Source organism: Psammomys obesus, unplaced genomic scaffold, assembly GCF_907164565.1.
Source record: "Psammomys obesus unplaced genomic scaffold, mPsaObe1.curated_primary_1811, whole genome shotgun sequence".
Classification (NCBI taxonomy): Eukaryota; Metazoa; Chordata; class Mammalia; order Rodentia; family Muridae; genus Psammomys; species Psammomys obesus.
In genome coordinates, this window is record NW_026585580.1 from 15,392,186 (window position 1) to 15,408,108 (window position 15,923).

Below are 15,923 nucleotides of genomic sequence, written 5' to 3' on the forward strand. Positions count from 1 at the left end.
GAATGAGAGAGTGTGCACATGAGTGGGGGGCATATTTTAGGAATGGAAAACAGAAGTAGGAAACTATAGGACTATTGAAAAATATCAGCCTTGGCAACGATGGCCCATGAGCTACCCCAGAACACAGTGAGGGCTGTGGACATAGCTCAGTGGTAGGGAGCCTGCATAGCATGTGCAAGGCCCTGACTTCAACACCTAGGATAGAAAAGACATAGGAAGAAAGAAACAAAAAAGGAGAAAGACAGAATGAGAAAGTGAGAGAGTAAGAGAGAAAGAGAGAGAGAGCATTCATGAAACAAGGTTGCCTCTAAAGAGATTCCAAGCTGGGAACAGAATACCACTCTGAAAATATTTCAATTGTAAGGTTTCCTTGTGAAATATTAACAGAAACTGGTGAACTTTCTTTTTTAAATGTACGACTCGACTTCTCTCACGTACAACAGAAATCATTTAATGTATTGTTTGCAGCCTTAGAAAGGCAGACATATTTAGTCCAAGTCCGTTTATAAACTCCAATTTTGAATGGATTAAAAACTGCAGATAAATTAAGTCACAATAATATCCTGTACATGCATTAAGGCTGGTGACTGCTAAAGTCTCTTGAATATCTACAAACAGGAAATCACACGTCGATCACTGGGTCTGAAGAGTGTCTACATCATTAAAAAAAATCTTGCATCTTTCTGTCTCTCTTTCTCTCTCTTTTTTGGCGACACAGATTTCAACAGTAACTCTGGAAAACTGTGAAAAATGTTATTTAAAAATATATATGCATATGTTACTGCCCAGTTTCAAAGATGTGATTCATAAATAATGCCACTTCACTGGTTACTTTTATAACAATGACTGTCCTTCCAAGGTGACGTGAATACACAGTGACTTATACTCAGTATTAGGCACTAGTAATGTCTGTCAGGCATACTACAGTTTTATGTCAGATGTACTGTACCTATGTATTTTTAAATGTATGCATTTATACAAACCGTGACTATTTTGTATGGGTGTCAGAGACATACACATCACTGTCACATAGACATCCACCGGTCAATGTGCACACTGGGATAAGTTTTAGTGCAGAGAGCCTCGGTATGCTGCATTCCATGGGGTCAGTCTAGCACGCCATCTGTCAACCGTTTTGTGTATTTTTCCAGTAGGTTCCTCTTTAGAGAGTGGGACCAAGTTTCCATTTGCAGTTTGAACATTTCCGAAAGCCCCTGTTTTAACCAGTCATCTCTCTCCAGGCACATCTGCACCAGAGACTGCTAAGGGCAGAGTAACAACTAATGCCAATGTTTGTTCAGGAATCTTGTTCGGCTACTCCCTTCAAAGGTAATTCTAACACTGTGACAAAGGGTGGCATCTACTCAGGTCACGGGAGATAAGACGGGTGGGACTTCGGTGGGACATCTGAAGGAAGAGTATGCCTTCAAATAGAAGCAAGTGGTAATGAGTGTTTTGTTTAAATGTAAAACTCTCTGGAAAGATAGGGGTCACTGAGCTGTGAGCTTCTGAGAGTGCTGAGGCAACCACAGGCTTACAGCCTCTATATTTCAGCATTATTTGAACGCGTGGTACTGTTACAGCCATAAAGTGTAAGAAAGATGTTTCAACTCGCAACCCAGCTTAAGAAAAGGAACATGTTATGGATGCCTTTTGGAGCATCAAGTGGAAGGTGGCCCTTTCCAGAACTGCCAACATTGAGCCCCGTAAGGTGGGGCCTGACACACGCTCCATGGATGAGGTTAGAGAATGGCCAGGACTGAAGCCATGCCCCTGCCCCTCCCAAGAGCAGAACTAAATTCCACAATTCAGTTCTTTTTGGGAAACAGGTCATCAGTGTGTTCATAAAGCCTGTGCTGGCACAACCAGACAGCGGCCAGCTTGTAATTTGATGGGTTTCCCAGGGATGTGGATTGCATGGTGTCACAACTAAGCCGACATCTTTAAAGAGAGGCAGGACCAGAAAAAGCTCCTCCGCAAGGTTGCACAGAGGCCCTCGAGGGCAACCCTCTTTGTGAGAGTTTCAACTTTTCACCAGAATTCGCCAAGAGCAACTAGAACAAAGTCTCACTCCTGCACAAAAGGAGATTCAAAATTTCTTATATTCAGACTTTAAACACAGGATGGTATCACAAACCTGCCAACAGTTAGTGAAAGGGCCGCAGGGGGCACGCTGTATAGCTAGATACAAATGTGGAAATGCAGGTGTAATGTTCTCATTTCAAGAATCTGAAACCTGAACTGCTCCAGAATCGAGAACTTCTTGAGCAGTGATTCGACATCAGTGGAAAATCCCACATCCGACCTCACAGGCGATCAATACTGCAGGCACTGCCCTCATGTGTACAGGCATGTGTCAAACAGAAGGGAATCCCACGTTTAGACTGGAGTCCTCTCCCCCAAGATACCTTATTCTGTAGTCACAAATATTCTAACATCTTATAAAAAACATTTCTGGTCCCAAACATTTGAAGTCAATATATTGCTAAAAATTTCAAGTGCTTGAGGGTCAAAGCCAAATGCAAATTCCACAATTCAGTTTGGTGCAAATCACCAAACTGTGTTCAACTGTTTGTGTAGTTTTTGAATCTGCACTTGGAACTGGGGAATCAGAGCAATCTTATTTGCCACCTGCTGACAAAGCTGACAAAATGGGAATGGGAATGCAACCAAGCTCAGAGGGAGGCGGTGGGAACAAGGACACACACCGGGAGACACCACGGCCTCCTTGAGCAATGCGCTGCTCTGACGGTGGCCCTGCCTATCTCCCTCTGGCTGACCTGGTACAGTTTTGTCAAGTAACTCAAGGACACTAGTTTGTTTTTAAAATGTGGCAAGATATACCTTGTTTACAGGACTTGTTTCTTTATACTAATATTTCAGATCCATGTATATTTAACAAGAAGACTAAGTCTAGGGAATGACAAAACATGAGAAAACAAACTTCAGACAAAAATTGTAAACAAGATGCTGAAAAATTAAAACATATAATAATAATAATAATCATAATAATAATAAAAAACCCCAAACAGACGAGAACCATGGTCAAGACATCAGCACACCAGATACATAAGATGTCAGCAAGACACTCTGGTTGATGCTGTTCCAAACAGAGATGTGGTCATCACGGGGATAAGTTTTTCTGCACTGTAGGCAGCTTTTTAAAAAGCTTGAAAAATACCCCCCAATGCACTCAAGGCCTGTGGTCACACGTTGTGTGTGCAGAGCAGGAACCAGGAAGCATCTGTACAGCCAGCAGCTGTCAGTCTGCTCAGCAGCAGCCAGCTCTAGGGATGGCGTGCTCTAGACAACGCCCCTGTTTGACTGAGAGAAGCTGCCGGAGAGCTGCTGTAGAGAGAAGAGACTTGAAATGTCCTAGCTGGCAAAGGCCAGGTGGCTCTAGGGCCACAGAGTCACAGTGGCAGGAGGAAGAATACGCATGTCTAGAGGGCTTATTGCCACAGGCGCAGACCTTCATTCTGAACCGGAACAGCCGCTGCTGCTTTTGTGGCTGTCCGGCTTTTACCGAATCCTGGTGCCATTTTTATCTTACGTGGGGACAAGGCAAGCTCGTGGGACTCCATTGGCCAATGTGTTTGGTGGAGGAGGGACAGGGGAGAGGGTATTTAGAGGAGGGGCAGGGTGTTTGGTAACATGCAATCTAGTGAGCTTCTGGCATAAAAATAACTGGCTTGTTTTCATTAGTCAATTGCTCATTAATACACAACAACCAAAAGCAATTGGGGAATGGTATATAATACTGAAAGTAATCAATCATAAGAGACAGGTTCAACTCATCCGGCAGTTAAGCTTTCGGTGCGCTGGGGCCACACCAGGTTCAGCAATAGGAGATTTTGGTGGGAGTTTCGAAGGCGGCAATGGCTTAGCACTGGGGGTACGGTGTGTCTGAGTGTGTGCGCACACGTGCGCTGCGAGGATTTCCTCCAGTGAGGGGCCTCTGATCACTTGTCTAGCCTGGGATTATACACTAGACAAAGGAAATGTGTTTCGAAGAGGTGTCAGCCTTACACACACACACACACACACACACACACACACACACACAAGCAGCGTCCTATGAACCCACCTCTAGATACTCCCCTCCCCCACCCAGGAAGAGATCATTGTTGGGCTCTGAGGAAACGTTCACCATGGTTCAGGAAGCGCCGTGGCTGGGAAGGTCAGCAGCACAGGGTCCAGAGACACCGAGCCACCGAGGAGAAGGAAGCACAGTCAGGCTCGAAGGCGGGCCCCTAGGCCAGGTGCGTGCTGCTCCGCAGCCAGTGCAAGCCTTGCTGGGAGTACTGGACCAGGTGCTCCATGCTGCTGTGCAGGGTGACGGGGCCCATGAGCAAATCCAGGTCATTGAAGAACTCTGCGAGACAGAGAGGTGTGTGAGGCGTGCTGCCGGGAGTCAGGGCCCTCGTGACGTCAGAGATGCTCATCTACCGGTCTCAAGCAGCCGCCGTCCTTTATGGGACCTGGAGTTTCCCTGGAACAAGGCAGAACCCTCCATCCAAAAAAGGACTGTTGTTTGCCACATTCATGTACCCAAATAGCAAAGGTAGGGGAAAAATGCTTTTCACTCAGTGTCAACATGCCTCCCTCTCTTCTATTTCACCATCACCTGTCATGGGCTGACCCCTGCAGGGGGTCCGGGAGTGGGGCTCCAAGACAGTGGGTCAGACAGAGGTCAGCCCTGACTGGTCATCTCCACTGAAGTTACCTCCAGGCGGGGCAGCTCTCTGTGTCTGCTACCTCCTTTATTTTGTACCTCGGTGCTTTTTGGGAGCGATGGGTGGAGGGAGGACGGGGCAAGCCAGATGTGTGTGGTGACTAGAGAGAAACCCTCACGGGAGCTTGGCCGTCAGAGGTGCTACAGAACGGCGGCTCGCCGTGGAAGCAAGTGTCCGAGACAGCACTGTCAAAGGGCCGTCAGGAACAGAGGGCTGCCACTGAAGGCGGCAGGGGCAGAGCAGGGCCGGGCTAGGCTGAACAGAACCACGTCTGCACTGCACGAGTCGAGGAGCCCTCCGCAGGGGCACCCAGCAGGCTGTGGGCACCTGGAGCCCGCTGCCATGTTCCCAGAGTGGGCAGGGCTATCTCTCCACACCTGTCTGCTCTTCTTGACCCGCTGGGGACGCCTGCCTCACCCCACCTCGCCACTGAGCTATGCCTTTTCCAAAGCCATCTTCCATACAGGCTCGTCCAGTGAGCGTCTCCTGGCGGCCTGAGGCCTCTGTCATTCCCCCTGGGCTTTCAAAGTGCAGCCCCTGGAACTCATATCAACCATTTCCTGTGCTCAGGACTCATCCATGCCACCTGATCCTCATCTCTCTGTGGACCCTGTGCTAAGTACTTGTGGGTGTACACTGTCAGAGGCTCAGAACTTAATCTCACTGCCAGAAAATGAGCCTGTTGGCATTCTCGCCTGTTACGGGAGAAAAAAATAAAAAAAGCACAGATCAGGATACAATGGGGTCCAGTGGCTTGTGCCTGTTAATTCCAGCACTCAAAAGGTTGAGGCAAGAGGGTCGTTGTGAGTTTGAGGCCAACCTAGGCTACATGTTGAGTCTCGAGTCTGCTTTGGCTACCTACTGATTTCCAGGTCAGCCTAGGCCACAGAGTGAGGCGCTGTCTCAAAAAGCAAAACAAAACAAAAACAACAGAAAAAAAAAATCTTCACTCACTGGGCCCATAAAATCTAACTCCTGTAGCTCCCCCTTAGTGATACAATCACAAAACAACAATTTATATAAGAATATTAACTGCAACACTGTTTAAAAAAAAAAAAAACCTAGGAGTTACTTTAATATGTGATAACAGAATCATGGACTGAGAGATCACGCTGCTTCATGATTCTGTAAGCACTATGTCACAAAAATATCACATACACACCACACCACGAAGGTCTTTCCAGAGTGAGCGGTGTGAGAAAAACTCATGGTACACTGTAGTGAAAAAGGTGCCAAAACTGCGCACAGTTTCACGCTGCTATGAGCATCTGGGGAGGAAAGACTAGACTGTCAGGATGCTGACAGTAGTTAGCTCCCTGTCGTAAGGTCACTGACCACCTACTAACAGTCTAAAAACCTTTGCCTCCACATCTTCCTATGTTCTGCCAAGTTAGCCACAGAAAGCACCTAAGCCACAGAAAGCACCTATAACTACATCAATGTCTAGTTATTGTATAAGAGACAGAGAGACAGAGAGAAAATGGGAGAGGAACTTATGCACAATTCGGAGGTCAGAATTTTGAGGGCTGGTTTTCTCCTTCTACTGTGGGTTCTAGGGAACGAGCTCAGCCTCTCAAGACTTGTCTCCTGAGACATCTCACTGACTCCTATTCTAGTATCAGCAAAAAACAAACTATTTTAAGTTATAATTCATGACTACACATAAGATAGTCTCTTCTGATTCGTAAGCAAGTAACACTTTTTTGTTGTTGTTGTTGTTGTTTTTGAGACAAGGTCTTATTTATGACGCCCAGGGTAGCCTGGAACTCCCTTTGTAGCTCAAGCTGGAAATCTTCCCGCCTCAACTTCTTGAGTACCACGGCTGCAGGCTTGTAAGCCTGGCTAGCAGCTCAGACAGTAAAGAGCTGGTCCATCTACATCCCATCCGCACCAGAACTGTGCCTAACACTGTGTGCATCCGCATCTCATTGCTTCCCCTTGTCCTTCCAAAGCAAGGGTAAAAAGCAGGTTCCTGCCGCAGGTGGCAGCCTTTTCTTTCTCCTTCCACACACCATGAAACCTGACCGCGGAGGCCCCTGGGGCAGCCCTCCCGGGGTGCTGTGCACACACCTCTGTTTTCCTTGGCCAGGTTGTCAGCCATCTCCCAGTAGTCGTAGCTGTGGAGGATGCTGTTGGTGATGCTGACGTGATTGGCCGCCATCTGGTGAATGCGCTGGGGGATGCTGACGATGGTCGCTGGGGACAGGGTGCCCGAGCTGGGGAGGCTGCCCTGAGAGCCCACGGAGCTGGCGGGAGAGGGGTTGGGAGACATGGGGGAGGGGCTTCCAGTGCTCCTGGAAGAAGAGAGGTAGAAAAGCCAGAGTGGAGAGGTCGGGAGCAGGCAGGGCGAGCAGCCCCTCAGGGCTGTGCAGCATGCAAGGCCGGGTTGGGGAAAGTGAACTTACTTGCCACTGGAGCCCCATGGGGACGGTGCTTGGGCAGCCTTCGAGGAATTCTGTAGGGAAATAAAAACAGGGGCAGTGAGGGCCATTGGCTAAGACTGAGCAGGGGGCAGCGGCGTATTATCAGGTGACTGACAGTAATCACTAAGCTCCTGTAGCTCAGTGCAGACTCCCTGAAACAAGACCTGGGAGTTACAGTCACAGGGCCTTTCCTCCTTCCGTGGGAGCGAGCGTATGTAAGTGCGCACATGTGCTTTGCCCAGTGGAGGCTTTTACGCCCAAAGTTTTGGTAGCAAATTATCCACAATTTTAAGGGTCTGCTGAAGTCTGAACCCCAGAGATCTTCACTGGAAATTATTCTAAAGCTTCGGAACAGAGTGGGAACACTTTCCCACCTTAGGATGAGAATGCCTTATACCTAAATTTAGGGATTATTTATAGACGCTTTTGAAGGAGGTATGTCATCAAACACCATTGTTTTTAAATTATGAAGTTTACAATTATTTCTCTTAATGCACACACACAGGAACTGGGTGCTCAGCCTGAGGTATCACAGGATAACATTCTACCACTCAGCTCTGTTGTCAGCCCTCGACTTAGGTAGTCTGGCTTAGGACATGACATTTCACGTGTGTTAGGTATCTGCACCAGGCATTTAAAGTTCTCCTGATTTGGGGTATGGCTCAGACACACACCGATTGACTGGTATAGGAGGCTCCTGGGTTTAATCCCAGGAACCACAACGAAGCAGAAACAACCCAGCAATAGATAAGTGACTAAAAACAAACAAGACTAATGGAACTTTTAATATTTTCACGTGTGTGTGTGTCTGTGTGTGTGTGTGTGTGTCTGAATGTGTGGCATGTGCTGGCTGGAGTGCGAGAGTGTGCCCTGGGTAGATAGAGGTCAGAAGACAACTTATGGGCATCAGTTCTCTCCTTTTGCCATGTGGGTCCTGGGGACCAAACTCGAATCATCAGGCAGGCTTGATGCCAAGTGCCTACCCACGGAGGCAGCACACCAGCCCAAAGCAAAGCTTGGAAAGTGTTTCCTTAATCAAGAGAAGCTGCCGAGCGCAGCTGGGTTCCTCTCCTTGAGCCTGATCTACCTTCTTGGATAGTCTATGTGACCATTAGGGGAATCTTTACGAGGCTCATGCTGGGTCTCCCTTCCAGGGACAGGAAGCTGACCCCAGCGATTCCTAAGAACGTGCTTCCTGCAGAAGGAGTGCCATGAAGTTACCTTCTATCCAGCTGGAGTGCAGAAGCTACAGGATGGCGAGACCTGCCCTTCCAGGCCCTCAGCGGGCATAGGCATGGGGTGGAATCCCAGACTGCCACCTTCTCCTGCCTCACGGAGAAAGCTAGGAAGAGGACACCATCCTAGGGGACCCCCTCTTCCTGCCGGCATGGCACTGACATGCCTAGCTGATGGAGGCTCCTCGCCTGTGTTCCTTCTAATCAGTATTCTTGATGGGAGGTGTGGAGGGAGAGGAGGAGAGGCCTGGGGGTTGTGGAAATAGCTCATAAAAAATAGATTCAGAACGGGATAGAAGTTTCCAGGCCCTTCCCCTACCTGGACGCACGCTGGCAGAAACACCGTCTCCCCCAGAGACGGCGCCTTACCCTGAAGGCTCCGGGCCCCACCCTGTGTATTTAAACGGTCCTTGAGGCTGGGCACAAAGGGCACCTGCTGGGTGCAGAGCTTCCACAGGAAGGACACGTTTTGAAGATCTGCTGGAACAATGTGGTCTGAAGTGGGAGAAGGGGGTAGGCCTGGGATGTCCTGCCACAGAGATGGTGACTTGTGTGGTGATGGACGCCTCCTCTAGGTGGCGGCATTTAACAGGTCCGTGGCGTGCAATAAATCACATTGCACACAATCAGTAATACAAGCTTCCACTTACAAGATCCTTGGAAAACGTGCCGGGAACCCCTAGAAGAGGAACTGGCTTTCCGGTCTGTTCTCTACCCATTTTGTTGGTATTTTGATACCAGATGCAAAGATTAAAGACTATTTTCAACCTTTCAAAAGCGTGTCAGGGTCGCAGAAGTCAGCTTACTTCGCTATTCAAGCATCTCTGGCTTGACTTCCCTGTAATAGTCCATCTCTTAGCTCCGACTTCCTGAACATCTCTCTCTCTGCCCCTTCCCCCATGTGCATATGTGTGTGACATGATCTGATCCTCCTGGAACTTGCCAGGTATACCAAGTGGCATGAGACTTGCAGTGATCCTCCTGCCTCTGTGTCCTTAGTGCCAGCTCACAGGCAAGTCTACTGGGCTGGGCAAAGGAGCCGATTCTGCGAAGGAAAACCTCCATGCCAGATCTCCTGAGCGGATGCTCAGGGGTCAGGAAGCCTGGCTCCTCGGCTCCCCGGCTCCCCGGCAGTCACACCCTATGCACAACTGCAGGAGTCAGAGCCCGGAGCATCTCCAGCACAACCTGGCTTCCCAGCCGTCTCTCAGACGTGCAGGTCGGCAACAAAGGATTGATAAAGATGAGTGTGCGCGTCAGTGTGATAAAGGAGAGGCGGAGGCAGCAACGGTGTGATTTCGGGCAGACAGGGAAGAGGCCCAGGGACTTTGAAACGTATGATTGACTTCAAGTCCACTTCGAAACAGCACATCAAGAAGATGATTTTCGCAGGTTTGTTTTGCTAGTTTTGTGCTCTTCTAGAGAAAATGATTTCATTTTCTGAGAGCAAAGTTGCCATGGCTGCTGCATTGCCACTGAGGGTCCCTGAGTGATAATAAGCCATTTCCTATCTTCAGAAACAGCATTTCAGTCAACGATGAAATCAGCTACTAGAGACTAACTAAGGGGAGTGGCTTAAGTAGTTACTTCCAAGAATTCTACTCGGACATAAGAGTCACGTCTGCTCCGAAGACTGATCCCCAGGACCCCGGGAGTGGGCGAGCCATTGCGCATTCTCTGTTTGGAGGTGGTAAAAACAAGGACATGAAGGCAGGGGACAAATTAGCTCGGCTCTGAAGGCCCATTCTCCAAGCCCCGCAAGCCGCAAGTGTGCCATCAGTGGGGTGGTTCTGGACCTCAGAGAGGGCAGGTTTAACCTCAAGGCAACGGGTGGATGGGGCTCCTGTCAGGGAGCCGGCCTCTCGCAAGGAGCCATGACGCTCTCATTCGCTAGACAGTACCTTAAAATAGTCGATAAGTGCTTTCGAATACTTGACAGCATGGTCCCTTTTGAGCCGAAACATCCGCCAGTACAGGAGAGCCAGGCATCGGTAACTGCAGCAGGAGAGGAGAAACGTGTGTCCTTCACAGTGAAGCCTCAGAACAAACCCTGTCATTTCCGACTCAACATTTTGATCACACGCAGACCTCTAAAACATTACCACATTAAGCGTTATGGGAACAGCTCGGACAGCCTTGCTGGGAATGCTCCCACCACCAGAGGGCAGTGTCTCTCCACGAGACGCCGAGGGAGCGCCAGCAGGCAGCCGGCTCACCTCGCTGGGTTTGCTGTGGGCCTTGCAGACAGGACAGCAATTTCACGGATTTTTATTACCTCTGCTTGTTAACGCTTTACTAGATTGTAATGAGTTCAAATAAAGTGCATTACAAGCACAACAGAAATGCTAATCTGAGGCTAGTTACATGTGCTCATTTCCTACAATGTTTTGTATAATTACTCATATCATAGATATATTCCAACGTTAATTATTAATCATCGTCAATTTATTAACCCCATCACGGCACTCCAATAAAGAAAAGGGCATAGTTAGCATTTCCCGAGACTAAGTCTCTCTTCCCTGGTGCTTGCCACAGTAAGTCTTCCCCAGCTGAGATCTGCTAGAATCCCAACCCGCCCAGTACAAGCTGATCCAGCTCCCTCGCACTTTAAACTCCACAGGAAATGGGGTCAAACAGCTCAACCTAAACCGTGTCTGCGTTGCTGTTATGCTGTCTGAGGTTCCGTCTGATTTTCTATCTCACGGATCAGATCTACAGCTCAGTGAACCCGAGGAGTGCAAAACACATTGGACACACAGATAGAAGGACAGGAGAGACCAAGAGAGGGCCCTGCAGGGTGAGGGACGGGAGGCGGGATGAGGTAGCCGAGCCGAGGCGGTGGGGCACGTTATCGCTGCACAGCCTAAGTGCGGCAGGTCTGCTTATCCGTCAGCCGGCACGAAAGAAATGACGTTACTAGCTAAGCATAAGGGGCAGCCCTCGGTCCAGCGTACTGATGGCCCTGACCGATGGTGGGCATGCATGCATACTGATTTGGCATGCACAGTAACTCGCCAATGTTCCTGGACTGCATAATGTGTTAAATACCGGACAAAGTCCATTTAGCACAATTCACACTCAAACGGCTGAAGCAGGAACTATCATTTTCACTTCGTTTTTGTGCGTTTGCGTGTGCACATACATGCATACATGTGTGCTCACGCCTGTCCGTGCTTGTGTAGAGGTCAGAGGTCAACACTGGGTGTCTATTGTCGACACCCTAGTTCCCTGAGACAGGGAGCATGCTGGGCTTGGCTTCCGTGACTGGCTTGTGGCACTGCTCTCTTGATGTGATTTCTGGCCACCAAAAGTGGTCTGAACCTCCTGGCTGTTGGGGAGGCTTGGGATTAAGTGGGTGAGGGGTATCAGGAGGCACAAGTTGGCTCAGCACCCCGTTCCCAGAGCTGGGGTTGTACTCACCAAAGCACAGCTAGTTGTTTGTCCTCGGGTGTGGCATTGGGGCCTGAGTGGGTTTTTAGTCTCATAGCATACCTACACAGAAAAGGTAAAATAATAAAAAAAGCAAATTGAAAAGTGCTGAGCATCACCAGAACCTTCTCTATAGTGGGCCGTCCTCTCCACTACACAGTCAGGCTCTCCATTTTTCTTTGTTCTTTTTTTTCTTTTTATGTACCTATGTGTGTGTGTGTGTGTGTGTGTGTGTGTGTGTGTGTGTGCGCGCGCGCGCGCGCGTGTGTGCACATGTGGGTGTGAATGGGTGTGGATGCCCATGAGGCTCAGAGTGAGCTTTGGGACTCAAACTTGGGTCCTTGAGCAGCAGGTGTCCTTGGCCACTGAACCAGCTGATGGCTTTCCTGTGACCACTAGAGGGAGGTGGTTTTTATGCTGTGTGCCACTTTCTGCTCTCTCACACAGAACAAACTCTCAGGAGTGCTGCCAGCTCAGGAACTGTTCACAAACATGGCAAAGTGTCCATCTCCCCCTACATTTCCATCATGCTGAGTCCTTGAGGATGGAGGGGAAGGTCACCCCGGTACTTAGAGGGATGCTTAATTAACCCTTTGCCTTGTTACATGTAACTTCCTACTGATGACAATGTAGCTGTTAGGAATACATTTTAATGTCTGTTTTTCTGTCTATTGACAAGTGTCAGGAGAAGCAAGTGTCTTTCCTGGATTGCTCTTACTTTCTCTTCTCTGAAATAGGAAAGCTGTGGCCACTGCTTTCTCTCAGTGAAATACCTCATTGAGATATTTGAGAAGCTTGCGGCGGTGTGCAATGGTGAGGGGCCCCAGGCTAAACTCCCACCTCGCTGCTCATTAGAGCTCAGACAAATGTCTTAACACCGCCACGTGTCTGTTTCCTGATCTGTAAAGTGTGATGTCAGTCACAGAGCGACAGAGGTTAGCCCAGATTTTACCTGGTGCCATTCTCGGCACAGCAAGCAGCTTGCTGGGAATGGCTGAGACAGCAATGCTCAGGTCTGCAGTAATGCTTCGGGGCTGCAGCTCCAAGTGAGCCCTCTGCAGCTTCCCCGAGCGTGCCCCGGCTAAAACCCTGCCTGTGTGACCTATGGTTTGATGGTATCAACATTTACACCGACCGAAGCACAGAAGTCTTTAACCTTCCCTTCTTTTAAGTAGTACTATCTTGAGTACCAGATGGTGGTGTGAAATTTGTTTCAACCATCAAATGCGATTTACGAAGCTCACTGGAAGGAACAGTTCATCATGTGCACAGCTACACTTCTGTTCTTTCCTCCAACCTTTCCGCCAAGATTCCTTCTTCCAACATTTCTTTTTCATTGAGGAAGTTCCTTCAGTCTTAAGAAATGTTTTTTGTTCCTATTAGCTTACAAATAATTGGAATGTATTGTGGCATTTTCCCAAATATAATTAGTTTTTGTTGTTTCTCCCTTCCAACTTTCCCTGTGCTCTGAGAACCCAAGGGGGAGATAAGGGATGCTTTCTCCCTTTTTACAAACTCTTGTTTTCCTTAGCCTGACTCCAGCTCTCACACTGGACGGTTTTTCTGTACTCGACAATCAGCACACTCCCTCTGCCCCAGATGAGCAAAGACCACCGCTGTCCTTGGGAGTGGGCTCCACACTGATGACACGCCCTCTCTTTCTGACTGCTTTCAGGATTTAAGGTTTTGTTGTTACATGTTGTTACGCTATGTCCTGGCATGGACTTCTCTAGGTTTATTTTATTTGGGGTCTTCTTGGTTTTCTGAACCTGTCTTTTGGCTAGTTCAGTCATGTCTAGCCATAGTGTTGTGTCTTCTAATACTCTTTCTGTCCCATTCTCTTTTCCTCTCATTCTGGGGCTCTAGTGATAACACACATACACACACATTATGGCATGGATGTCTTTAAGCAGAACATGACACTGAAGTTCACCGTAAGCTTGGGTACTTAGCCTAGCCTCAAGTATCTGCTAAGCACAACCTTCTCAGGGCAAGAATCTCTAGACGGCCTTCCCCTTCCACATTGCCTGTGGTTTCCCTGTGGTTCAGCGATACACTGATTGCCCATTTACTTATTTTCTTCTGAGAAATGCCTACTTAGGTCTACTCTGAATTTTAGAATGAGGTTATGACTGTAGTTTTTTCTCATCACTTCTTTTGAAAAGTAGAATGAATGGACTCATTTATTCCTGTAAGTGATGAGGACGGAACCTGGTGGCTTGTGCAGCCGGCCCATTGTTCTACCACGGACTTACAGTTCTGTCTTTTCCTGTTGACTGTTTATTTTCAAGCAGCTTAGAGATGCAACTGAGCTCAACACCTACCGCTTCCCAGCTAAGGGACGTGGGGACGTGTCCCTGCTCACTCCGACATGCCTCTTTCTTGGAGAGTCAGGGAGGTTTTGTGCAGGAGGTGGCCTGCCTCACCCAGGAAGGTGGCAGGGCACGTGACCACCCTTACCCTGGGGAGGAACACTGGCCGCCAGTGGCGGAGCATGCGCTGCCATTCTTTTCTGGTGTTCCCCAAATGTTCGCATGTATACTACATTCCTGCTTCCCTGCCCCCACCCCCTCCTGCCGCCAGCGGGGCTTACCTGATGAGCTCCACGGTCTCTGAGTACATGGTGTATGGAGACTTGGACTCCATCGGACCTTGTTCCATTGCATTTCCACACTCGATGAAGGACAAGGCTGCTTCGGCATAGTTCAAGGCCTTCCCGAACTTCTCCACCTGACCAACAGAATCAGCCGTGTGTTCCTTACTAAGAGGTTCTTAAAAAAAGGGTCATCACCACAGAGTTTACATGCTTTGAGAGGCCCAGCTTCCGTGACCCACAGCTCTCGTCCCATGGTTTCAGGTACCTCTGGTCAATACGGTCTGAAAATGTGATGAGGAAAGTTCCAGAAAGAGAAGGCTCTTGCGCTTACACATTTACCGTGGCTTTCTGTTTGCACTGCCTGCGTTACTAAGGGCTACTAGGCACTGTTCATGTGTTTCTGTGCTTCACTGCCTATCAAAGACAGTGTATACAAGGCTTTGAGCAACCTACAGCTTCAAGGAACTCTACGGAGACTGGAGCCCATTTCTCTTGGACGAAAGGGATCCAGTGCAAGTCGACAGCTGTCCCCTCACACTGCCACCAGTTTGAGGTAAGGGAGTGTTTATAGGCAGAATTCACGGGACAGCCGACAGTGCAGCTCAAAGCTTCAACTTCTCGAATTTCTCTTTCCTTCTCCCTAGTCCGTCAAATTCATCCGCACGTGGTGCTAAACAGTGTCAGCATTCACAGGTCTGCTGCCGTACATGGCTCTCCAGGCCCGTCTTTTAATTAACTGATTAATTTATTAATTAGATCACTGACAGCCTGATCCCAGCCCCTTCCCTCCTGTCCATCCAGTCCCACCCTGGTGCCTCTCCCTCTCCATTCCTCTCCCTCTTAACTACCCTCAGCCCGATCGCTAAAAATAAATAAATACATCCCCAACTTTTAATAATAGTGATACCTTTGAAAACAAGCACAGAGCAAAACTCTTATTAACAAATCACAATTTTAATTTAAGTCAAACAGGCACCTGGGTGGTGGTGGCGGCAGCATACACCTTTAATCCCAGCACTAGGGAGGCAGAGACAGGTGGATTCCTGAGTTGGAGGACAGCCTGGTCTACAGAGTGAGTTCCAGGACAGCCAAGGGCTACACAGAGAAACCCTGTTTCAAAACACAAAACAAAACAAAAACAAAAAAGTGTATGTGTTTTTTGTTTGCTTTTTTTCTTCTTCTCTTATATTTATGGTTGTGAGCGTAGCCTTTAATGGCTGAGCCATCTCTCCAGCCCTTTTTCTTCTCAAAAGTGGCCACGCAATAATTAATTTCCTTCCCCTCCTTCTTCTCTCTTCTAAAGTACTATAGAAAGGGCGAGCCACATAACAGTTTCTTTGGATGACCTAAACTCTCCACCGTAGCTTGGGATTGTGCGGCTCTGTGGACAAGAGCTGTTCCTTGCACTGCTCTCTATTCTCTGATAAGCACTGCCTAGTTCCACGTTACCCTGGTGCTCGGTGGCAGCTGACGTCAGATAACTGTGCGGTGGGCAGCGTGAGGC

General features: G+C 48.6%; 1 protein-coding gene across 5 annotated transcripts in view; it reads right to left on the reverse strand.

Annotated features, from left to right (window-relative positions):
* Nucleotides 1-369: 369 nt before the first annotated feature.
* Nucleotides 370-15,923, reverse strand: part of Aff3 (ALF transcription elongation factor 3) — a 434,549-nt gene continuing 418,995 nt past the window's right edge. For 4 of the 5 annotated variants that reach the window (XM_055607315.1, XM_055607298.1, XM_055607308.1 and 1 more), the window contains 6 exons: nt 14,417-14,553; nt 11,815-11,886; nt 10,296-10,389; nt 7,142-7,191; nt 6,807-7,030; nt 370-4,375 (listed from right to left, as the gene is read on the reverse strand). In XM_055607315.1, the coding sequence (XP_055463290.1) occupies nt 4,254-4,375; nt 6,807-7,030; nt 7,142-7,191; nt 10,296-10,389; nt 11,815-11,886; nt 14,417-14,553 (699 nt within the window). In that variant the 3' untranslated portion in view covers nt 370-4,253. The remainder of the gene's footprint in view (nt 4,376-6,806; nt 7,031-7,141; nt 7,192-10,295; nt 10,390-11,814; nt 11,887-14,416; nt 14,554-15,923) is intronic. The other variant, XM_055607310.1, reaches the window with a different exon arrangement.